The 21,922-nt window shown below is 39.4% G+C and overlaps 1 protein-coding gene and 1 non-coding gene across 2 annotated transcripts; both read right to left on the bottom strand.

The window, feature by feature from the left end:
* Window positions 1-3,781: 3,781 nt before the first annotated feature.
* Window positions 3,782-3,890, bottom strand: LOC125415797 (U6 spliceosomal RNA). Its single transcript, XR_007236687.1, has one exon. It is a non-coding gene; the product is annotated as a U6 spliceosomal RNA (small nuclear RNA).
* Window positions 3,891-6,586: 2,696 nt separating this feature from the next.
* Window positions 6,587-7,315, bottom strand: LOC148117303 (histone H2A.V). Its single transcript, XM_087902771.1, has one exon. It carries the CDS (start codon window positions 7,250-7,252, stop codon window positions 6,866-6,868), a length of 387 nt encoding a protein of 128 aa, XP_087758897.1. The 5' UTR covers window positions 7,253-7,315; the 3' UTR covers window positions 6,587-6,865.
* Between the last annotated feature and the right edge of the window lie 14,607 nt (window positions 7,316-21,922).

Raw genomic sequence — 21,922 nt, 5'->3', positions numbered from 1 at the left:
TGTATACATTCATTGAGAAAACAACTTTTTGCTAAACCCTGGGAAGTTCATGCTTGGGGGCTTTGTGGGTAGAATGATCATACTGACATGGTCTTACACTCAAGGATCTCTCTTACCTTCATGCACAGCAGACGGGTCTCCCAGAGTGGACTAGAGTGGAGGAAGGGAGCATGAACAATCAATCCGTTTGGTTGACTGCGATGAGTATCTGATTCCCGCCTTCAGTATGTGGGAGAGGCAGTGGTTAAGGGTCATGACTTCATGTGGCTTTGGTTTTCTGGGACCTTGATAAAAACAAAACTTCAATTTAGAGTCCTTGACAACTTGTGACTTGCTTTATGTCACCCTGCTTCTTGCCTTACATGTGACAGCATTTATGCATACACTGGCACAATGCCTGTTCTTCCTTACACCCACTTAGTCGTTTGAGGAGTCAGAGGGCACGTGGATTAGTATTTATGTGAACACGAGCTATTCAGCCTGCCTCTTTCTCTCAGTCAAGGCTAAATATGAGAAGCCAAGGAAGAAATGTCAGTACATGTGTTGAGAAAAGATTTAGTATGATACTTAACATTGAAAACTGTGTTATAGCCTTGAACTGTTTTGCCAACCAACATGAAAAGTATCCAGCTTCATTGATTGTGTATGTATTATGGGAAGCACTGTCTTGAAAACACCAAAAAGGAAAACCACAAAGCTGTATTCTAAGGGTTGCAGTATTGAAAACAATCTAATTCATACTTGAAAATTCATAGCTTGTTTGAGTCCTAATATATGAATGACCTCACATGCAGAACAACTTTTTTTAAATTAATATGACTTGTCCATATTAACAAAAAATGAGAATGTCACATAAGTATCATCCTATATCAAGAACTAATGAACTAATGTCCTCTAACCTCCATAGGCATGCTATACCACCTGCACATACCCACATGCACACATTATTCACATAAGCATGTGAATAATTATGTATTCACATGTAATATGAAAATAATAAAATTACTAATTTTTGTAATAATATAAAGTATTAATAATGTAAAAATGTAATATTGTAATGTAAAAATTAAAAAGAAAACAAAAAAGTTAAAAGGGGTCCAGAACAGTAACTTGGTAAGTGAAACCATTTAAGTGTACAAGCCTAATGATCAAAAGTTCGATCCCTAATTACCACGTTAAAATGGAAGAGGACAGACAACTGACCCCATGAAGTTGCCCTCTGACTTACTACTGTGCACCATGTCACATAAGTGTGCATACTCTGACATAGATCATGCATGCACATGTGTGTGTGTGTGTGTGTGTGTGGACACACACACAATAATAGCAAAGTTTAAAACTAAGAATTGCCGGGCGGTGGTGGTTCATGCCTTTAATCCCAGCACCTGGGAAGCAAAGGCAGACAGATCTCTGAGTTCGAGGCCAGCCTGGTCTACAAGAGCTAGTTCTAGGACAAGCTGCAAAGCTACAGAGAAACCCTGTCTCAAAAAACAAAACAAAACAAAACCTAAAGAATTACTATTATAGGAAGACCACATTGCCAGATGCAAGTGACTCTGCTAATTATTGATAGAGAACCTTACATATTATTTTTAAAACAAGTTTGTCATTTCAGTATTCTCTATTTCTTGTGTGAAAACATAAATCTGTAGAGCAAGTCCCTTGTGATATTTTTCTTCAGCCCGCTTACCTGGGAAAACACGAGTAATGATCAATCTCAAAGGAAGCTGTTGAAGGGGTGTTTACTGAATCTGTGTGTATGTGTGTGTGTGTTTGCTTTTAATTGCTGCAATGATTTTAGACAGTTTTGATATTTTTCTCAGCCTAAAATATTTTAGTCATACTGTGACATAGTAATATCTTGATGGCTATTTGTCTCCGTGTTAAAGAAAACACAAAGTAATTGTGTGAAGATAATTATAACCCACTCCATAGGCAACCAGTTCCAAGTATAATAGCTGCCCTTGACCGAGTACTCGCTAAGACTGCATGCACAGTACCACACCTTAGACCAAGTACTCGGTAAGGCTGCATGCACAGTACCACACCTTAGACTGAGTCCTCGGTAAGACTGCATGCACAGTACCACACCTTAGACCGAGTACTCGGTAAGGCTGCATGCACAGTACCACACCTTAGACCGAGTGCTCGGTAAGACTGCATGCACAGTACCACACCTTAGACCGAGTACTCGGTAAGGCTGCATGCACAGTACCACACCTTAGACCGAGTACTCAGTAAGACTGCATGCACAGTACCACACCTTAGAAAGGCAGTCTTGCTGGACTGTGTGCTTGTTTCAGTTCTTTCTACTCCCACACGGGGATGGTGCTCTTATCCCAGCTCAGAAAACTTACAATAACTATTCTCTGTAGAACAGAGAACAGCTGTATCAGGCATTTGTCAGTGTGTTACTTTTCTGTTGCTGGGTTAAAACACCCTGACCAAGGCAACTTACAGAAGGGGGGTTTATTTGCGGCTTAGGTTCCAGAGGTTTAGAGTTTGTAATGGTGGGGACGGCATGGCAGTAGGGAGCGGACATGGCAAGTGGTACAGAAAGCTGAGAGCTCAGATCATTGGCCGCAAGCATGGAGTAGAAAGAGTGGTCTGGAAGAAGAACGAGGCCATAGAATCTCAAAGCTCCTTATAGGTGACTCCCCAAACAGCAAGGCCAGCTGGAAACTGAATGTTCAAGTACTGGGTACCGGAGCCTATGAGGGACATTACTCATCCAAACCACGGCAGTTAAGAAGTAGAAAAGCAGTGGTTGTAGCTCAGTTCCTTCCAAAACTACCGAGAGGAGCAAAGAACTGCTGTTGGCTCATTTTTCTCAGCAATCACCAAACATCCTTTTAACTGTGCGACCCTACTAAACATGGCTTTGCTGCTTTCAAATGTACTGTGTGGGTAAGCAGCTGAGCAGAAACCAAATTTTAGCAACATATATACACCAGGATGACTTCCATATATACACCAGGATGACTTCCATATATACATTAAAATTTGGGATTTTCTGGGTGTAATCTTATAAGATGCATTGCAATATATCTCACTAGCCTTTCCAATAGTAACAGCATATCCATATACTGCTATACTAACATTTAATACATACTATTTTAAAGTGTGAGATAAATGTGAAATTATTTATTAAATATGTTCTTTTTGATAGTTATAAAATGTATCTCTTAAACGTTATTATTAGTATTCTAGTGAAGTCAGTAGGACTGAGTATGCTTCATTAACTATGAAACAATGCTTTGCTATTCAAGAAGCCTGAGTTCATTTTAAACTGACATTTATCGTGAGTGGATGTTACAGCTGAAAATGAAACCTTATAAAAAATTCCTGTATCTAAATAGATGCATGTTCTCAGAAAACTGTGTCACTGAATTTTCAGTCTTACTGCACATTTTAAAGATGTTTTGCTGAACTTTGATTTATTAAATTTCATTCTCACCGCGTGGTGGTGGTCCACACCTTTAATCCCAGCACTTGGGACACAGAGGCAGACAGATCTCTGTGAGTTCAAGCCAGCCTGGTCTACAAGAGCGAGTTCCAGGATAGGCGCCAAAGCTACAGAGAAACCCTGTCTCAAAAAACCAATAATGATGATGATGACGATGATAATTCATCCTCCCTAACATCTAATCAGTGACTCTTATAAAATAAAAAAAGTAATAGTCAGTTTACTTCCCATATTCCTTGTGCTTCTGGAAAACTTTTGAAATTAATATACAAAGTATTAGATACCATTATGACATTTTCAAGCAAAATCTGTTTTAGAAAACTGTCAAACACTGTGAATTTGCATGTCATTCTTGGGCAGGGACCATTTTAATCTTCTCTGTATTATTCCAGTTTTAGTATATATGTGCTGTCAAAGTGAGCATCAGAATAAAATATTTATACAAATAAGTTTAAACTATTGTTATGGCTAAGTTTTAGGTGTGTAACTGGGATTCAATCTACCACAAGACCCAGAGCTATACCGCCCTTGGGCATACACCCAAAGAATGCTCAATCCTACCACAAGGACACCTGCTCAGCTATGCTCATAGATACTTTATTCATAATAGCCAGAACCTGGAAACAACCTAGATGCCCCTCAACCGAGGAATGGATAAAGACAATGTGGTACATTTACACAATGGGGTACTGCTCAGGTGTTAAAATCAAGGACACCAGGAAATTTGAAGGCAAATGGATGGAACTAGAAAAAAAAATCATCCTCAGTGAGGTAAGACAAACATGGTATGCACTCATAAGTGGATATTAATTGTAAAGTAAGAGATAACTATACTACACTCCACAGATCCGAAGAGACTAGGTAACAAGGAGGGTTCATGGGGGGACGCACATTTCCCTGGGAAGAAGAAATAGAAGACATTTTGTGAGTGGACTTAGGGTAGGTGGGGATGGAACATGAGTGATCAGGTTGGGGGGAAATGCTGAGGGAGACTGGTTGGGGGACATTTCAGGGTCAGGTGCAGGGGAATCTCCCAGGAGTCTACAGGGAGGACCCCAGCTTAGACTCCTAGCAATAGCGAATAAGTAGCCTGAACTGGCCATCTCCTGGGACTAGATTGGTGCCAAGCCCAATCACCAGAGAGGCATCATCTAGCAACTGATAGAAACATGCAGACCACAGACCCTGCGGAGGAAGAGGAGAAAGGATTGTAGGAGCCAGAAGTCAAGAACACCATGGGAAGACTCACACAATCAACTAACCTGGGCTCACAGAGACTGAACTGATAACCAGGGAGCCTGCATGAGACTGGGCTAGGTACTCTTTGCACATTTGTGACCATTGTGTAGCTTGGTCCTCTTGTGGGAATCCTAACAGGGATGACAGGTGCTGTCTCTGACTCTGGTGCAGTTTTTTTGGAACACTACTCCTCACATTAGGTCATCTTGTCCAGCCTTAATACATGGGGAGATCCTTAGTCTTACTGCAACTTGATGTGCCATGTCTTATTGATACTCAGGGGAGACCAGCCCTTTCTTGGATAGAGACAGAAGTAGGGGGGATTAAGGGGAGAGGAAACTGAAAGAAGGAATGGGGGGAAAACTGTGGAGGAGGGGAAAGGCTGTGGCTGGGATGTAAAAAATCAATAGATGAATAAAAATAAATAAAAATAAAATTCACACACTCGGCAAAGAAATGCTTCATTACTTTCTTTTAATTAGGACAAATACAGGACAGAGAGAGGGCTCAGTGGTTAATAGCATTCATTATTCTTAAAGATAACCTGGGTTCAGTTTCCAGCACCCACGTGATAGTTTACTACAGCCCTTAACTACAGTTCCAGGAGATCTGATGCTCTCTTTCTGGCCTCCTTGGCACCAGGCGCACAAATGGTGTACAGATATACATGCAGACAAAACATTCATACGCATAAACATATAAAATAAAAATAAAGTCTCTTTTAAAAAGTTGGACAAATAGGTGACTCAGTTTTCAGCAACACACAAGATAGTGAAAAACTTTTCAAATAGCCATTTTTAGTTTTATGTTTAGAACTTTATTTTTTTATTTGTATTTGTGAGTGCTTGCTTGTATGTTTGTACACCATATGCATGCCTGGTGCCAGCAGAGGCCAGAAGAGGACATCAGATTCCTGGGAACTGGAGTTAAAGATGTAAGCCACCATGTGGGTGCTGGGAACCATACCTAAATCATTTATAAGAACAGTAAGTACTCTTAAGCCAGGTGGTGGTGGCGGTGCATACCTTTAATCCCAGCACTCGGGAGGCAGAGGCAGGAGGATCTCTGTGAGTTCGAGGCCAGCCTGGTCTACAAGAGTGAGTTCTATGACAGGCTACAAAGCTACAGAGAAACCCTGTCTTCGAAAAAAACAAAACAAAATGAAAAGAACAGTAAGTACTCTTAACTGCTGAGCTATCTCTCTAGAGATAAAAAAAGTTATTTATTTTTATTTTCTGTGTATGAGTGTTTTGACTGCACATATATATGTGCTGTGTGTGCATGGTGGCCACCAAGGGTATCTGATTTTCTGGAACTGGAGTTACAGTTGTGAGCCAACATGTGATACTGGGAATTGAACCTGGGTTGTAACATGAAGGGGCCTGCTTGTTGGGGTTTCTGTCCCACCCGGTACCCCAACAAGCCAGCAAGCCCCAAAGAAAATGACACAGAGATCTCCATAACTTATAAAAATGATATTGAAACCATTAGCTCAAGTTTCTTGCTAACTCTTATAAGTTATGTTAACCCATTATTCTTATCTATGTTAGCCACATGGCTCATTACCTTTCTCAGCAGGGAAGGTTACATCCTGCCTCTTCTGTGGTCTGCACAGGAGTAAAAGAATGGGCTTCCTCCTTCCTAGCCTTCTCCTGTTCTCATTGCCCCGCCTTTACTTCCTGTCTGGTTTATCCACCTATACTTCCTGCCTGGCCAATCAGCATTCATTCAAGATAAACAGATTGACAGAATACAGACAATTCTCCCGCACCACTGGGTCCTCTGGAAGAGCAGACAGTGCTCTTAACTACATTTCTCCAGCCCAAATATCTGTTTTTAAATACTCTCTTTATGACATATGTCTATCGAAAGGAATTTCCCTTTTTTTTTTTTTAGTTTTGTAAAAAATGTTTTATCAATTCTATTTTTGTATAAAACACAAGGGAGAAACTTGGCCAATCAACACATGACCATGACCACAGGGAAAGGGACTTATCAAACTTCGCGAGTCTAAAAACATACAAATGTTTTTTTTTTATCTTGTCTACAGCAATTGTCTATGCTTTTCCACTGAACTGTTCTTAAAGTTTCCACACAATCCCACAGGTGTCCACTGTCCAGCTACAGACAGTAAGGGGGAGCAGGTGGTTAAATCACTTCCTAAGCAGTTTTCTGCTGTCCCTTCTTTCCAATCAGAGATTTGTGGATGTGCGGAATCACACCGCCCCCAGCTATGGTAGCCTTGATGAGTGAATCCAGTTCTTCATCACCTCGGATTGCAAGCTGCAAGTGACGTGGAGTGATGCGCTTTACTTTGAGATCCTTGGAAGCATTACCTGCTAACTCCAGCACCTCAGCTGTGAGGTACTCCAAAATCGCAGCACTGTACACAGCAGCAGTGGCTCCCACCCGTCCATGGCTTGTGGTGCGAGTCTTCAAGTGTCTGTGGATCCGGCCCACAGGAAACTGCAGCCCAGCTCTCTGTGAGCGGGACACTGCCTTAGCCTTGGCTTTCCCACTGTCTTTTCCAGCTTTGCCTCCAGCCATGGTCTCGGCCGCGCGATGCCCGCTGTCGCCCCGCGCCGCCGCCGCCGCTCTCGCAGCTGGACCACCGCTCAGGAATTTCCCTTTTCACTTACTAAAAAACCATCTTACCTTGATGACTAGAGTGAAAATACCAGTCTTTATAGTTGATATTAATAAAACGATTTTCTGATCATCTAAAACTAATATAAATACTACTTATAATGTACTTTTGTTACAACTTCTGTAGAGTGCACACATCTCACATTAGGGTATCAAAAATTCAAACTGTTTCGAATATGAAAAATATCTTTCTAGCCAAGTGTGGAAGCACACATATGTAATTACAGCACTCTGAAAGCAGAAGTAGGAGTATCTCAAGTTAAAGAAAATCTTGATCTATGTAGCAAGTTCCAGACCAGCCTGGAATACATAGCAAGACTTTATCTTAAGGAAAGGAAGGAAAGAAGCTAGGAAGAGAGGGAGGGAGGGAGGGAGGAAAGAAAGAAAAGAATTCCACCTCCTTCCAACACCACCACTACAGTGCTTATAATTGTAATCTACTGGTTGAGAACACATTTTAAAACTTCACTGAGTTTAATAACACACTTTAAAATTTTTACTTTAAACATTCACAAAAGAGAATCATGCAACGAGCCTAATGTTACCCTTACTTAGCTTCAGTAACCATCAACATCTAGTAGCACTTTAAAATGAATTTGTATTTTAATATTGTCTGTGCACACGGATGTGCATTACCTATTCAGTCTACTAATGGTCTTAGATTTTCAAATGGACCTAGAGACTCATCTTCATTTTATTTCTCCAGCCTCCAAAGGACTGAGGAGCCAAGCTTAGAGCCTTAGATACCTTCCTGGTTTAAGCCAGACTAACAAGTATCATCGTACTGTAATGGTTACACAGTGGCTCTTATGGAATCATTTTAAAGGAATTTCTCTGTTTGGTGATGGCAGTGACTTACAGGAAGGGTTATTTGCAGATGCAGCTGTATGTTCCAGGGGCTTTGCTCACTGTGGTTCTGCAGATCACTCAAACTCACCAAGGGCAGCATGGGGGATGCTACTACACAGTCTCCATAACAAAAAGGCTGTGCTTTGAATGGTATGCACGCCATGACACCTGCTGACAGAGTTGTGCTTTGGAAATTGAGGGTGGGCACATCCATTGCTTTAGTAACAATCTGTTTCTGAGCATGGTTCAGTTTAATTTAAAACAAGCTATTTTGTCAGGTTCTTTTTCATTCTATTTCTCCTATTCCTTCTGTGATGGTGCTCAGGATGGTCAGAAGTGAAAGAAGACAGTGCAGATCCCTTCTTCCTTAGCCTTGTTTCAAGCTCTGTAGTTCAGGACCACTGAAAGTATTGGGCTTAGATGTGGTTGCCTGTGAGTTAATAAGTGGACTCAAGCTTGGTGAATCAATTTCTGTCAACCAGATGAGTGTGATTGATATTCCAGCCCTAATAAAGAGCTTCAGGAATTCTACTCACTTTGTTATATCAACATGGAAGGAATTCTGTCTGGGAAATATGTCTGAAATATTTTCAAAGTGGAGTTTAAAGACTAAATACCCCATATCTTTACTTATGACTGACAAAGGCTTTTAATATTGTTCATACCATTCTGCTTAGAGTAAAAGTTAAGCTAATTCCCAAAGCTATTTTAAACATCTCGAATAACTTGAATTGTTTTAAGGAATATCAGGAAATATGATACATACAAGATTTTAATATAATTCTATTTTAAAGTCATATAATTTAGGTAAAATAAAACAAGTGATGATTTTTAATTTTAAAATATTTACATATTATAGTTTTAAAACATTTGCATATTGCAGTTACCACAAGCATGGATCCATTGTAGGCTCTGTCTTAGGTTTTCTACCTCTGCTTTCCCAAGCTTACAGATGAGTATAGTGTCCACAAGACTAAGTTTTACCATTATTTTTAATAGCCATGACCCTTCTGCCATTATGTTTGGGATCCCATTCTTCCAGCCTGAATTAGTACTAGAATTGTCCTTATTCTGCCTAACATTCATATATATTTCTCTAGTCTCCTTGTTGTATGGTTCAGACATGTTGATGGGGACTGCTCGTTGTTTTCCGGCCACTCAGACCTGAAATAATCACTCAGAAACTATATTATTTGCAATACTGTTTGGCCAATAGCTTAAACTTATTTCTAGCTAGCTCTTACATCTTAAATCAACCCATTTCTATTAATCTGTGTATAGCCACCTGGCCGTGGCTTACCAGCTAAAGTTCCATCTGGTGTCTGTCTCTGGCGGGGCTACATGACTTCTCCCTGACTCCACCTACTCTCTCCTCTTCTATCTGCTTGGAACTCCCACCTTGCTCTATTCTGCTAAGCCACTGGCTGAAACAGATTTATTCATTAACCAATAAAAGCAAAGCATAGACAGAAAGACTTCTCACACCACAGACTAGTCCTTACCCGCTGGTCTTACCACTTGTCTAAATACCTTATTCCTCTTAAGTGCTTCCTAATGACCCCTGCTAACCTGCCTGAAAGTCTCTAAATTTTGGTTATGGTTGGACCTTGCTCCTGCCATCTATCCATATCACTGGGTGTGACTGAATCTGTTTTTCCAGATGATCCTGGGATATGACTGACAACCCAGCATAAGTAACAGCAAATGCTTTATGACCTCTACTATATACTGTTATTATTCTTACGACTTTGCAGATTTTTCTCATGATAAGCCGGGGTGAGTACTATTATTATCATCATCATTCTGATTTTAAAAATAAGCAAAGCATATTGCCTCAAATTGAAAAAAAAAGGCAGAACTATAACATAAGCTAGGTAACTAGGTAGTCAGGTTTGAGGAGAGAGAGAGAGAGAGAGAGAGAGAGAGAGAGAGAGAGAGAGAGAGAGATTTTTTACTACACAACTTCCTAATGATTTTCAGATTTTCACAACATAAGGAAACACCATGGGGCACAGGGTTGCTTCTTTGGTAAAATGCTTGCCACACAAGTGTGATGACCTGAGTTCAAACCTCAGCACCCACATTAAAAGAAAAAAATAGGAGCCAAGCTGGTCTGTAATCTCAGTACTGGAAAAACAGAGAAGGGGGATTATGGGAACTCACCTCCCAGCCAGTTTAGTCGAGTCAACAAACTTCAGGTTCATAAAGAGACTGTTTGAAAAAAAAAGTAAGTTGAAAAATGACTGAGGAAGACGTCTGATGTTGGCATCTGGCTTGCATGTACATGTGTGCACTGTGCATGCACACCTGCATATGTGCACACAGAGAGACACATTCACAAATATTCTGCATCTGCAGAGATGGCTTGGCAGCTAAAAGTGTTTGCTGTGAAATCATGAAGACTAGGGTTTGGATTATAGCATCCACATAACAAGCCGATGTCCTGCAGAAGCCTGTAATTCCAGCTCCAAGGGAGCCTCTGCAGACATTAACACATACACACAGAGTGACACACACACACTAATGAATAAATTAAATAAATAGTATAACAAAAATTTCCTGTTTGTAGTGAGAAAAAAAACCAATAAGGACAAACTGAGATTTGTACGAATAGAATACTAAGCGTTAGAGAGATGGTTCAGCAGGTAAAAGCACTGGCTGCTCCTGCAGAGGAAGGTATTTGATGCCCAGCACCAACATGGTGGCTAACATTCAAACTAATTTCCAGTTCCAGGAGACCCAGTTCCCTGTTCTGGTCTCCGTGGGTGCTGCACACACATAGCACATAGACACATACAGGCAAAACACCCATACACATAAAATAAAATAAATCATTCAAAAATAAAATTAAGAATAGGATGCTGAGAGTCAGCAAATACTAATTACTACTTGGATTACTCAGTCCTCAGTGAAAGAAAGAATGTCATAACATAAATGCCACTGTGCAGAGAAAAAGAAGTGTTACTGCCTTGTGTGTGAAATAAAATTAAACAGCAGTTGCCCTGGAATGGCATACTCTTTTCTTTAGGACTCTTCCCATTCACAACCGTGCTAGCTGGAAATGCAGAGCTTCGGTTACTCCTCAAGGATAGGAAGGACTAAGATACAGGAAGTTTCTACACAGAAACGAAACCTCATTTAGCTTTTGCTTTACTGGGAATTGACTTCTTAAGCTGCTCTTTGCAGTTAGATGTGACAGACTGTTAGCGTGTGACAGATTAGTTTATAACGAGTTTATGGGAAAAACACACACACAATTGACCCCTTTTAAATGTCCAGTTCAGTGGATATTAGTATGGCCACGTGCCCACAATCAACTGCAGAACATTTCAGCCCCCCTCTAAGAAACTCCATACCCATTACCCGCCACTGCTCATATCTCACCCGACCCTCTCAGTCCAAGGCAAGCACTAATCTACTTTCTGTCCCCATGGATTTATCTATTCTAAACAGCTCAGATAAATAACAAGACATCATATATGATCTTTTGTAACTATCTTCTCCCTTGGCATATTTTTGAGGTTTATCCATGCAGCACATTTATATCAGTAGTTGATTCATTTTGTTGCCAAGGAATGCACCCCGAATCTTCTAAACAGTTTATATTCGACCGTATGGACACGGCACATTTTGCTCCTTCATTTGATGTATACTTGTGATTTTTCCAATTGCTCACTGTTGTGAGTAATGCAATACACATTTCTGCACAAGGTTTTGTGAGAAAGTACTTTCTGTTCTCTTGGATTTTGTCCTAGTTTTATTTCTTTGCTGTGATAAAAACCACCCTAACCAAAAGCAGTTTAGGAGGATGTGCTGGCTAGTTTTATGTCAACTTCACACAAGCTACAGTCATCAGAGGAGGGAGCCTCAACTGAAAAAAAAAAATCTCTCCGTAAGATCTGACTGTAGCAAGCTTGTAGGGCAGTTTTTAAATTAGTGGTCTGTGGATGAGGGCCCAGTTGTGGATGCTTTCAGCTCTGGGCTGGTGGTCCTGGCTTCTATAAGAAAGCAAGCTGAGTAAGCCACAGGGAGCAAGTGAGTAAGAGCATTTTCTATGACTGCTGCGTCAGCTCCTGCCTCCAGGTTCCTGCCCTGTTTGAGTTCCTGTCCTGACTTCCTCCCGTGATGGACTATGATGTGGAAGGGTAAACCAAACAAACCTTTTCCTCCGCAACTTACTTTTTGGTCATGATGTTTCATCACCCTAACGAAGACAGGGAGGAAAAGTTTATTTGACTTGTGATTCCAAACTTCAAAACGGTGAAAATGTCATCATTTTCTGGAAGTCAAGGCAGAAACTCCAACAGCTCGTCACACCACATCCACATTTCAGAGCAGAGAGACAATAAATGCATCCTTTCTTGTTTGATATATCCTGGCTGTCCTGGAACTCGCTCTGTAGACCAAGCTGGCCTCGCACTCAGAGATCCACCTGCCTCTACCAGAGTGCTGGGATTAAAAGTGCGCCCTACCACTGCCTGGTGTGCTCTCTCCACTCTTAAACAGTTAGGCTCCCGGACATGACACTGTAGGCAGCACATTTCAGGGACTGGGATTTTCTACATCATGTCTCCATCAAGACACACCCACGGTCGAGCCACCCTCTCATCGAGGCTGTCTTCTCAGGTGATTCTAGACTGTGGCGAGTTGACAGTAAGAACTAACCATCACGGACACATGCCCAAGAGCAGAACTGCACAGGTATGTGCTCATTTTATGCTTAACATTTTGAGAAACCGTCAAGTTGTTTTTCTTCCACATTCTATAAGATTCCGATTTCTCTATGTTCTCATTAACATTATTTGATTTTTTTTTTTAGTGAAGTAAACTCTTTAAGCTTTTGACTGCATTTTCCTGACGACTAATGTTGGACTTGAAGTTGTCCATGCATGTGCTTATTGAACGTTTGTATATCTCTAAGAAATGTCTCATACTTATTAGTTTGTCTATTTTTAAGCTGGGTCATCAATATGTTTTGCCATGATTTTTTAAACTTTCCATTTTTGTTAAAAAAAAAACAGATTCTTTTCTCATATAAATTATACTGACTGTAGCTTTCCCACCCTCTACTTTTCCCAGTTCCTTCACCTCCTCTTCCCTCTGGATTCACTCCATTTCTGTCTCTGGCTATTGAAGAACTAGCTTCTAAGGGATAACAAGCAAATAGAACAAAATAAAATAAAATAAGATGAAACAAAAACCATCACTTAAAGGCTGGACAAGGCAACCCAACAGATGAAAAGAGCCCTAGAGAAAGCACAAGAATCAGACCCACTCATTCACACACTCGGGCGTCCATACGGACGCTGAGCTGATAGCTGTAACATATATGCAGAGGTCTTGGTGCAAACCTGAGTTAGCCCTGTACTTGGTGTTTTAGTCTCTTGAGTTCATGACTCACCAATTATATTTTACATATAGTACCATAGCAGAAAAATGGTTTTTAAATATTCATTTTCACGTTATAAGTTGCCTTTACATTTGTTTAGGTCATCTTTAATTCCTGTCAACAAAGTTTTGTACTTTTTAGCATATTAAGTCTTTTTTTTTCTTGCTAAATTTTCAAATATTTCCTTCTTTAGGTGCTATTATAAATGGAATTAAGGACTTTAGAGATGGTACAGCAATTAAGAGAGCTTCCTGCCCTTCCAGAGGACCTGAATTTGATTCCCAGCACCCACATGGCTCATAACCACCTGTCACTCAGTTTTAGGGGATATAACACCCTCTTCTGGTCTCCACAGGTACCAGACATCCAAGTGTTGCACAGACATAGAAATAGACAAAACACCCATACATACAAATTAAAAATTAAAAAAGTGGAATTGACTTAGAACATTTCGGTTATAGATGACTCAGTATTAGTGTATAGGAATACAACTCATTTTATGTGTTTAATCTAATAATCCTGAACATTTACTGAATGTGTATATTAGCTCTAATGGATTTGATGATATTTAATTTTTTTAATGTTTGATAACATATGTGAATTAACATGTTCCTATTATTCTTCTTTCCAATTTGAGTGCCTCTTGTTTCTTGCTCTTGCCTAATGAGCATATTTAGGATTTCTTAGAGTGGCTTACAGGCTGTGGTCCAGCTAATCTAACAATGACTCCCAAGATCAAGAATCCAGTAACTGTTCAGTCCACAAGGCTCAATGTTTCTGCTGGTCTTCAGTTTGTATTGGAATCCCAAAGAAGTAGGTTCTAATATCGGCGAAGGAAAGCCTCTGCAACAGGATAGATGAACATGCCTGTGAGAGTAAGAATGAGGAGGCAAAACGCAAAAGCTTCCTCCTTCCATGCCCTTTTATGTGGGCTGTTACCTAAGGGTTGGCCTATATTTAGAGTGGTCGTCATGCCTCAAATGATACAATCAAGAAAAGTTCTCACAGGTGTGCCCAGGTGCTTGGGTTTTAGTTGAATCTAAATGTAGTCAAGTTGACAATCAAGATTAGGCATCAAACGTGTCTAGGAAACCGCCCTGTTTGAACTTCTGTCAGATTTGGTGAAAGTGGTTATGATGAAGACTTGAGAAAATCCTAATGCCTTTCCCGGGCTGTACTTCTCCAGAGACTTTGGTTAATGCAACCCTGATGAAGCCAAAAAAAATGTGCATTCTTAGTGAGACCCTTACTTGATTCTCCTACTCTGGTTTGTTCTTTCTTACCTCGTTTATTTTTTATAGCAGTTTGTTCTTTTTGTCTCATTTTTTTAAAAAAAAATGTTTTCAGCTTAAAAATCTAAATATGTCAGTACAGCCTGCATAGTCCGTTCTCTTTTCCTATCCATTGTTAGTTTCTTACCGGTCACCTGTCTCTAGTGTCTCACTCCACTCGCAGAAAGCCCATCCTCCACATCACTAGAGCATTCCCTCTGTGACATGGGCCTATATCTCCCCTTCTCTTATTTAAAACACATTTTATTCCCCATTCTTTTAATGTAGCATAAAATATTCTCTCGGCTTTTGCTTTTTCCACTTTCCCTTTATGTTCTTCATTGCTGTGCCACAAATAGCCCCTGGTAGTATGTTTACATCCAAGAAATACTTCTTTTATTAGTAGGATAGTATGGCTCTTAAATGTGCTGGGTTTCACTGAAGGGCTAGTATATAACTCAAGGTATACGAATATTAAATACTGTCCAAACCAGGGAAGGGAAATGCTGCAATTCTAGAATGCAGGAGACTGAGACAGGAATGCCAAGAGTTTAATGTTAGCCTGGGCGACATAGTCATTTCTCGGCTAGCCTCGACTCAGAGTGAGATTATGGCTAATAAAAATAATAGTGAAGATAGTGATGATGATGTCTAGGAAGGAAAAAGCTGTCTTGGTTTGAGTGGCCGCAGTCAGGTGGAACAGGGATCTTACTCAAAAAAAAAAAAAAGCAGCCATTACTGTTTTTGTAAAATGTGGTAGTACACTTTGAAAACATGTTTTCCTGTCCCCTCAACCACTTTCTTATTGATTGTAGGTGGCAGGAATCTAGTCAAAGTGTTCAAGAAATGGATAGAATTTGGACAACATTAAAAATTTTCCTTTCATTTTTGTTTTCTTGTGCCCGCAGTTGACCCCAGGGCCTTGAACATACAAGGCAAGCATTATTGCCTGCAGTCACAACCTGTAACCTACCATTTAAAAATAATTATGTCAAAGCCCTTGGAGAACAGGTCAGAGAGACATGGAACTCAATGGTACTACCGGAGGAGTTCTTACAGTGATCTCTACTGAAGTGAAAGGATTCTTTACTGCTGCAGAAGAGAATTCCAGGGTGAGCCATTAGGAAGCAGAGTTGAATTTTATTGGGAAGAACATTTAACACAAATTTAAGCAGGGAGTTACTAGAACGGGAGATACTCAGAGCAAGATGAAAACACACTCAATGTGGGTGAGGGCTTCTTCGAGAAGTCTTAGATGTAGCTAGCTATACATATGATTTTGATGGCTTTCAAGCTACATATTATAGAGTTGCTAAGAAACATATTTTTTCTTTCCTCCCTCATTTATGGACATCTCCATAGATGTCTTGGGTAGGATTGTAATCTAATAAAATGAAAGAGTGGGCCACAAGAGGTTAATAGACATCTTTTTACTGTAAATGGATTTTCTTGTGAGAATCCTAGAAAATTTTAAGTTTGGACTGGAAACGTGGCTCAGGTGGTGCAGTGATTGCACAATACAGTTTTGGTTTCAATGTCCAGCTTGACATAAATTGGACATAGTGGTACATGTATGTAATCCCAGAACTCATGAAATGGAGTCAAGAGGATCAGAAGTTCAAGGTCATTCTTACTAGGTAGTGAGTTCAAGACCAGTCTGGGTTGCACAATGAGACCTGAAGTAAAAAATAAAGGGAAAGATTAAATTAAATTTATAGTTAAGAAAGGAGAAAGATCATTATATGCCTTAACCATCTTTCCTTACTATTTAACACGCTTTTTGAAATATCTCTTTGTAAAAAAAATTGCATCCATGTTGTTAGTTGTGCTGAAATTATTGACTCCATTTTTATATTGTATATTTGTTGATTCATTTATCTTTTATTTTTTTATTTAAAATATTTCTCATACACTCAGCTGTCAAGAGGCTTCAATCAGATTTCAGCATGAGTGTGTCTTTTCCATCTGCATGTTTCCTGAATTTTCCATCTTCCTGTCATGCCCCATTAAGATTATTGTCATGGCATTTCATTTGTATTTTAATAAATAAAGTCTGTCTGAAGATCAGAGAGTAAAACAGCCCCACTGGTCTGCCTTACAGACACACCTTTAACCCCAGTAGCCACACTAGCTGCCATAGAAACCGACTGGTGCAAGCCACACTAGCTTGCCATAGAAACCAGGCAGTAGTGGTGCACACCCTTAATCCCAGCCCTAGACAGGAGTATAAAACAGGAGGAGACAGACGGCTCTCAGATCCAGTCTCATTCTGAGATTCCTGGAGGCAGGATTGCCATTTTCGGACTGAGATCAAGGTAAGAGTCAGTGACTGGCTGCTTTGCCTTTCTGGTCTTTAGGTTGAATCCCAATATCTGTCTCTGAGTTTTTAATTATTCGTGCTACAGATTATATAGAGGAAATCAGAGTGAATTGGAAAATGAAAGAAAATAAACTTTACATTTCAGGGAAACGGAAATGTGGTTGTTGCCATACATACTTTATCCACATATAGCATACATGGAATAGTCACTTTCCATACTACAGAATAGGTCTAAAAACATCTCTCTTATTGTTTCTTTAATAATTTAGTAAGTAATTTTGGCCCTTACAACATCCAGGGGCCAACATTATGAACATTAATTCTCTTTGTAATAAAGAAATATAAAAATCCCAGCAAAGTAGACCTCTATAACTAAAAGGTATGACAAGAAAAAGGAGCACCATGCATAGATACAGTAACTTGCGTACTTCCTTTAAGGTGTAAAATACCTACTAAGACAAAGATCCCTAACAGTCTAGTCTGTGGCATGCAGCACACCTGGAGGCCAGGGGTTGTAAGAGCAATGCAGTGGCATACTCAGACCATGTCTAGTAAGAACCACTTCTTCCTGGATAAAATGCCTTTTTCCTGTGCCGGCAGATACAAGGTGGGGAAAGAGAGGAAACGGTGTATCTCTTCCTCTATTTACAAGGCCCTGATGCCATTATTTGGACTCTTCATTCATGATCATTTTTAATCCAGAATGATCTTCCAAGCCTCCAGATATGGCCACATGAGGACCAATATGAACTTTAGGTGTCGTTCACAGCACCCAAGAACTGCTGCATAGTCACTGTGCAGAAATGTTACGGCTGGTGGTCAATGATCACTTTTCTTATTTGATCTCTCCATACAGTGCTGCATGATGGAATGTGGGCTAGGATCTTGGTAGTCATTCCCATCGGAGATTTCTTTTTCTTTTACAAATTTTTGTCTGAAGCCTGAACCCTACTTTGCTTAGAATTAAAAACTTCCCTTTCTTTGTCTCCCTTGTTTTACTTCCTTCCATTAGCGATCTGTTTTCATCCTTCCAAATACATTCTTAGTGTCCTGGAGTTTCCTGTTTAAAGTCTGTCCCAACCTTGACTCTAAAATGGTACACATATGATCATGCTTTCTGTGGGATCACTTATCTCTTTTCAAAAGCTCCCTAAGTAACATATTTGTTTGAAAGTGAGCACTTTATAACCACCAAATACCGCAAACATTTTTTTTGCCCACTTTTACAGGAACCTGTTTAATGGTGCTTTTTTTGTTGGTTTTGTAGTCCTAGAGACTGAATCTAGGGTCTCCTCTATGTTAGATGTATGCCCCACTGTTAAGCTGTATCACCAGTTCATTTGTTAGTTTTTGTTTTGAAACAAAGTATTACTAAATTGACCAAGTTGACCTAAAACTCCCCCTTGTTAACCCAGAGGCAGTCCTTGAACTTGAAATCCTCCTGTCTCAGCTCCCAAGTATCCATGATTACAGGCTTGTGCTAAGAAGACCAAATGGAAGGAAGTTCTTTATAATAAAAGTCTACCTCTAAGTAGACTAAAATACAATATAGGATAGCAATAACCACAAGATGGGAAAAAACATGGTCTGGTATCTTCAATTTTTATTTTGAATGTGAAAATACATTTACTAACACCAGTGAGGAGCTGGTGATAGACATTATTTTTCAGGGTTTTTTTTAAAAGAAGTTTTACTATTTGGCTCAGGCTGGTCCTATACTCATTGTCTGCCCGTCTCAACTTCCTAAGTACTAAGATTTCAAGCATGCATTACTATACCTGGTTCCGATTAATATCTTCAAGGATAAGAATAATTAATGTTTCTTGTACCTATTATTTTTATTAATCCTCAAACCAACTGGGTAAGAAAGACAGCGCTTTCTCGGGTTAAAAATGATTATATAATTATCATAAGATAAATGACCCACTGAATGTCAGGATTGGATTTGAGCTGGGAAAATTGTGTCTCTACAACACTAAAAATACTAAATATAAATGAGTTGTATATTTTAAGTATTTAATGCTTCTGTGAGCTTTGCCTCAACCAAAAAGGATAAAATGATTCTTACAAATAAAAAAAAAACACCAATTGTGACTGTTTACAGTTTGAGTCATTTGAACCAAGCCATGGTACTGTAAATGGGAAATGCCTCGGACACAGGCATTTTGTTGGACTATTGGACTAGTCCGGTGCTTCATTTCCTATATATGAACTAAGGAAAGGGTGGGCTAGCTAGGCACTTTCTAAGTGCCTCTTTAGTTCTAACAGTTTGGGTTCTGATTTCCATGACAGAACACTGGCAAGTCTTTATTGTCCCCTTGTGGGAGAAAGCTGAAGTTACCCTGACTGTATTTGTATGAGTTAAGAGCAATCTGTCTGTTCCAGCAAAAACTAAACCAGTTCAAACCAGCTGGTTGGTACTTTGTAGTAAGTATCTAGATGCAAGAGTATTTCGACTCCTGCCTGTGCCTTTTATTATGTTGATAATACTAAGACCCACAGACTCTCTGTGCTTACACACCCAATACTATCTGAAGCAAAGAAGAAATAAGATAGGACTTTCCCTACTTTCCACCTACCATAGTTTTCTATTTTATCAGAACATAAGCTTTTCAAAAATTTTAACATACTTGAAATAGACCATCAACAGAATTAAAAGTGAGAAATGTGGAGAGGAATTTTTAAAAAGTAGGGATGTGGATACTATCAAGGGTTTAAACCCACAATATAAAAACGAATTCCTCAAATTCCATAAGAAACAAAAATGAGAAATGAATCTCAGAGATAGAGCATTTGCTTAGTAGGCATAGGCATGGATTCCATCTCCCGTGCAAAAATAAGACAAAATAAGAAGCAAAATGATGTCCCACATCCCAAATAAGCTAAGAAGCATAATGGCCCATTTACTTAAGAAAAATAAAAATGATCAGTCTATATCTGCACAGTTATTGCTCTCAGATAATAAATACACGTGCAAACATGAGTTTTTACTTTCATTGAGGGAAGTGAGTGTGGTTCAAGAAGATGATATGTGTGGGTGTTTGAGAAAATCAGTCTCTTATTCTACTAATGTTGATGTAATTTGGGACAACTTTCTAATGGACAATTTGTCATTACATATTAAAAGCCATAAAATATTCATATTCTTTGATCTAGAAGTGTTAACTCTAAGAAATAAGCACAGATCTGAAGTAAGCTTATTATTAATAACCTTCTTGTCCCCTTTAGCTTATAAAAGGACACAATCTGACTACAAGTCTTACAGTGCATTCTTCAATAAGAAAGCATGCAAACATTAAATACAATCCCTAGGAAAACAATGCCATGGAAATATTTACTATGTATTAAGTGAAAAAGATGGCACAGTGTGTGTACAGTATTACAATTAGTTTTCCCTTTATGTAAATATATTAAATCCCACATAACAAAGATAAATTTGCTTATCTTAGAATAATATTATTAGAAATGAATATTATTTATCCTGCTTGTCTATTTCCTTGGTTTTCTGACTTTATAAAGACAAGGTTCAAAATGTACACTGGTGGCGCCATTTTCAACCCAGGAACAAAGAAAGAGATGATTTAAAGCTACCAACACACGTCCATGTATCACTAGGCTGTTAAACCTTACAGTACAGGGCAAATGTGCTGTTTTAAGGCAGCCAGGAACAATGTAATGGACAACAGAAGAGCTAAGACTGTCTCTTCCCCACCAGTGCAACAAGGAAGTCATGGTCAAAATGTTTATTTCAATTAATATAACTAATGTTCCATTGAGTTATTTCTTTCGTTAGGTAGTGTTTTCCAATTACTTTTTATCAACCAATTCAAAGTAAACAAGATGGCTGGGTTGTCTGGTTAAAATTCAGGAGTGCTGGAGTGAGACTCATTACACATTTATCAATGGTTGACAGAGCATGAAAGGAATTGGCAGATTACCTAAGAATATACATTTGCACACACAAAGCACACTATTTTTTAAAAGTATTTTTATGTGGCTGAATCAAAATGCTCTGTGTTTCCTTCGAGCAAACAAAACAATTTCTGAAGATGGACAGTTTACTGTTTCCATTCCTGTATGACTAAAGAGGACAGCTTCTCATACCCACGTGTGGAGATGCTTATTCTCACAGAGAAAAGACTAGGTAACCTCTCACTCTCTAAGGAAAAAAAGCTTTGCCTCCAAATCACTGCAACTGCCACTAGCAGCTAACAAAAATATGCCATTGATGATCAGTGTGTGTAAACTTATCAGTATGTGTTATTGAATAGCCTTTAGCTTTTAGGTTTCATGTATTTTAAAAATTATTTGTATGCATGTATATCTGTTTGGGGGTGCGTGCATGTGACTGAAGATGGCCATAGAAGCCAAAGACTTTCAATAGCCAGGGGACTGGAGTTAAAGGTATTTGTGAGCACTGACTCGGGTGCTGGAAACTGCACTCTTGGGACCTCTGCGAGAGGAGCATGCACTTTTAACTACTGAGTCATCTCTCCAGTCCCTGATATTTCTCTTAAAAATAATGTTTATTCTATTCTGTAAAACATGCCTAGCTTCTGTAATTCTCCTTTTACTCTCTTAAAAAGAGTAGACTAGCCAGGTGAGGGTGGCACATGCCTTTAATCCAAGCACTCAGGATGCAGAGGCAGGAAGATCTCCGTGAGTTTGAGGCCAGCTCAGTCAACAGAGTGAGTTCCAGGGCAGACAAATACACAGAGAAACCCTGTCTCAAACCTCCCCAC

Source organism: Myodes glareolus, chromosome X (genome assembly GCF_982192425.1).
Source record: "Myodes glareolus chromosome X, mMyoGla1.1, whole genome shotgun sequence".
NCBI classification, from domain to species: Eukaryota; Metazoa; Chordata; class Mammalia; order Rodentia; family Cricetidae; genus Myodes; species Myodes glareolus.
Note: the sequence above shows the minus strand (reverse complement) of the source record. Positions and strands in the feature narration are given on the sequence as shown.

Excerpts from the sequence above, each read along its gene's own strand:
- LOC148117303 (XM_087902771.1), bottom strand. The coding sequence starts at position 7,252 with ATGGCTGGAGGCAAAGCTGGAAAAGACAGTGGGAAAGCCAAGGCTAAG.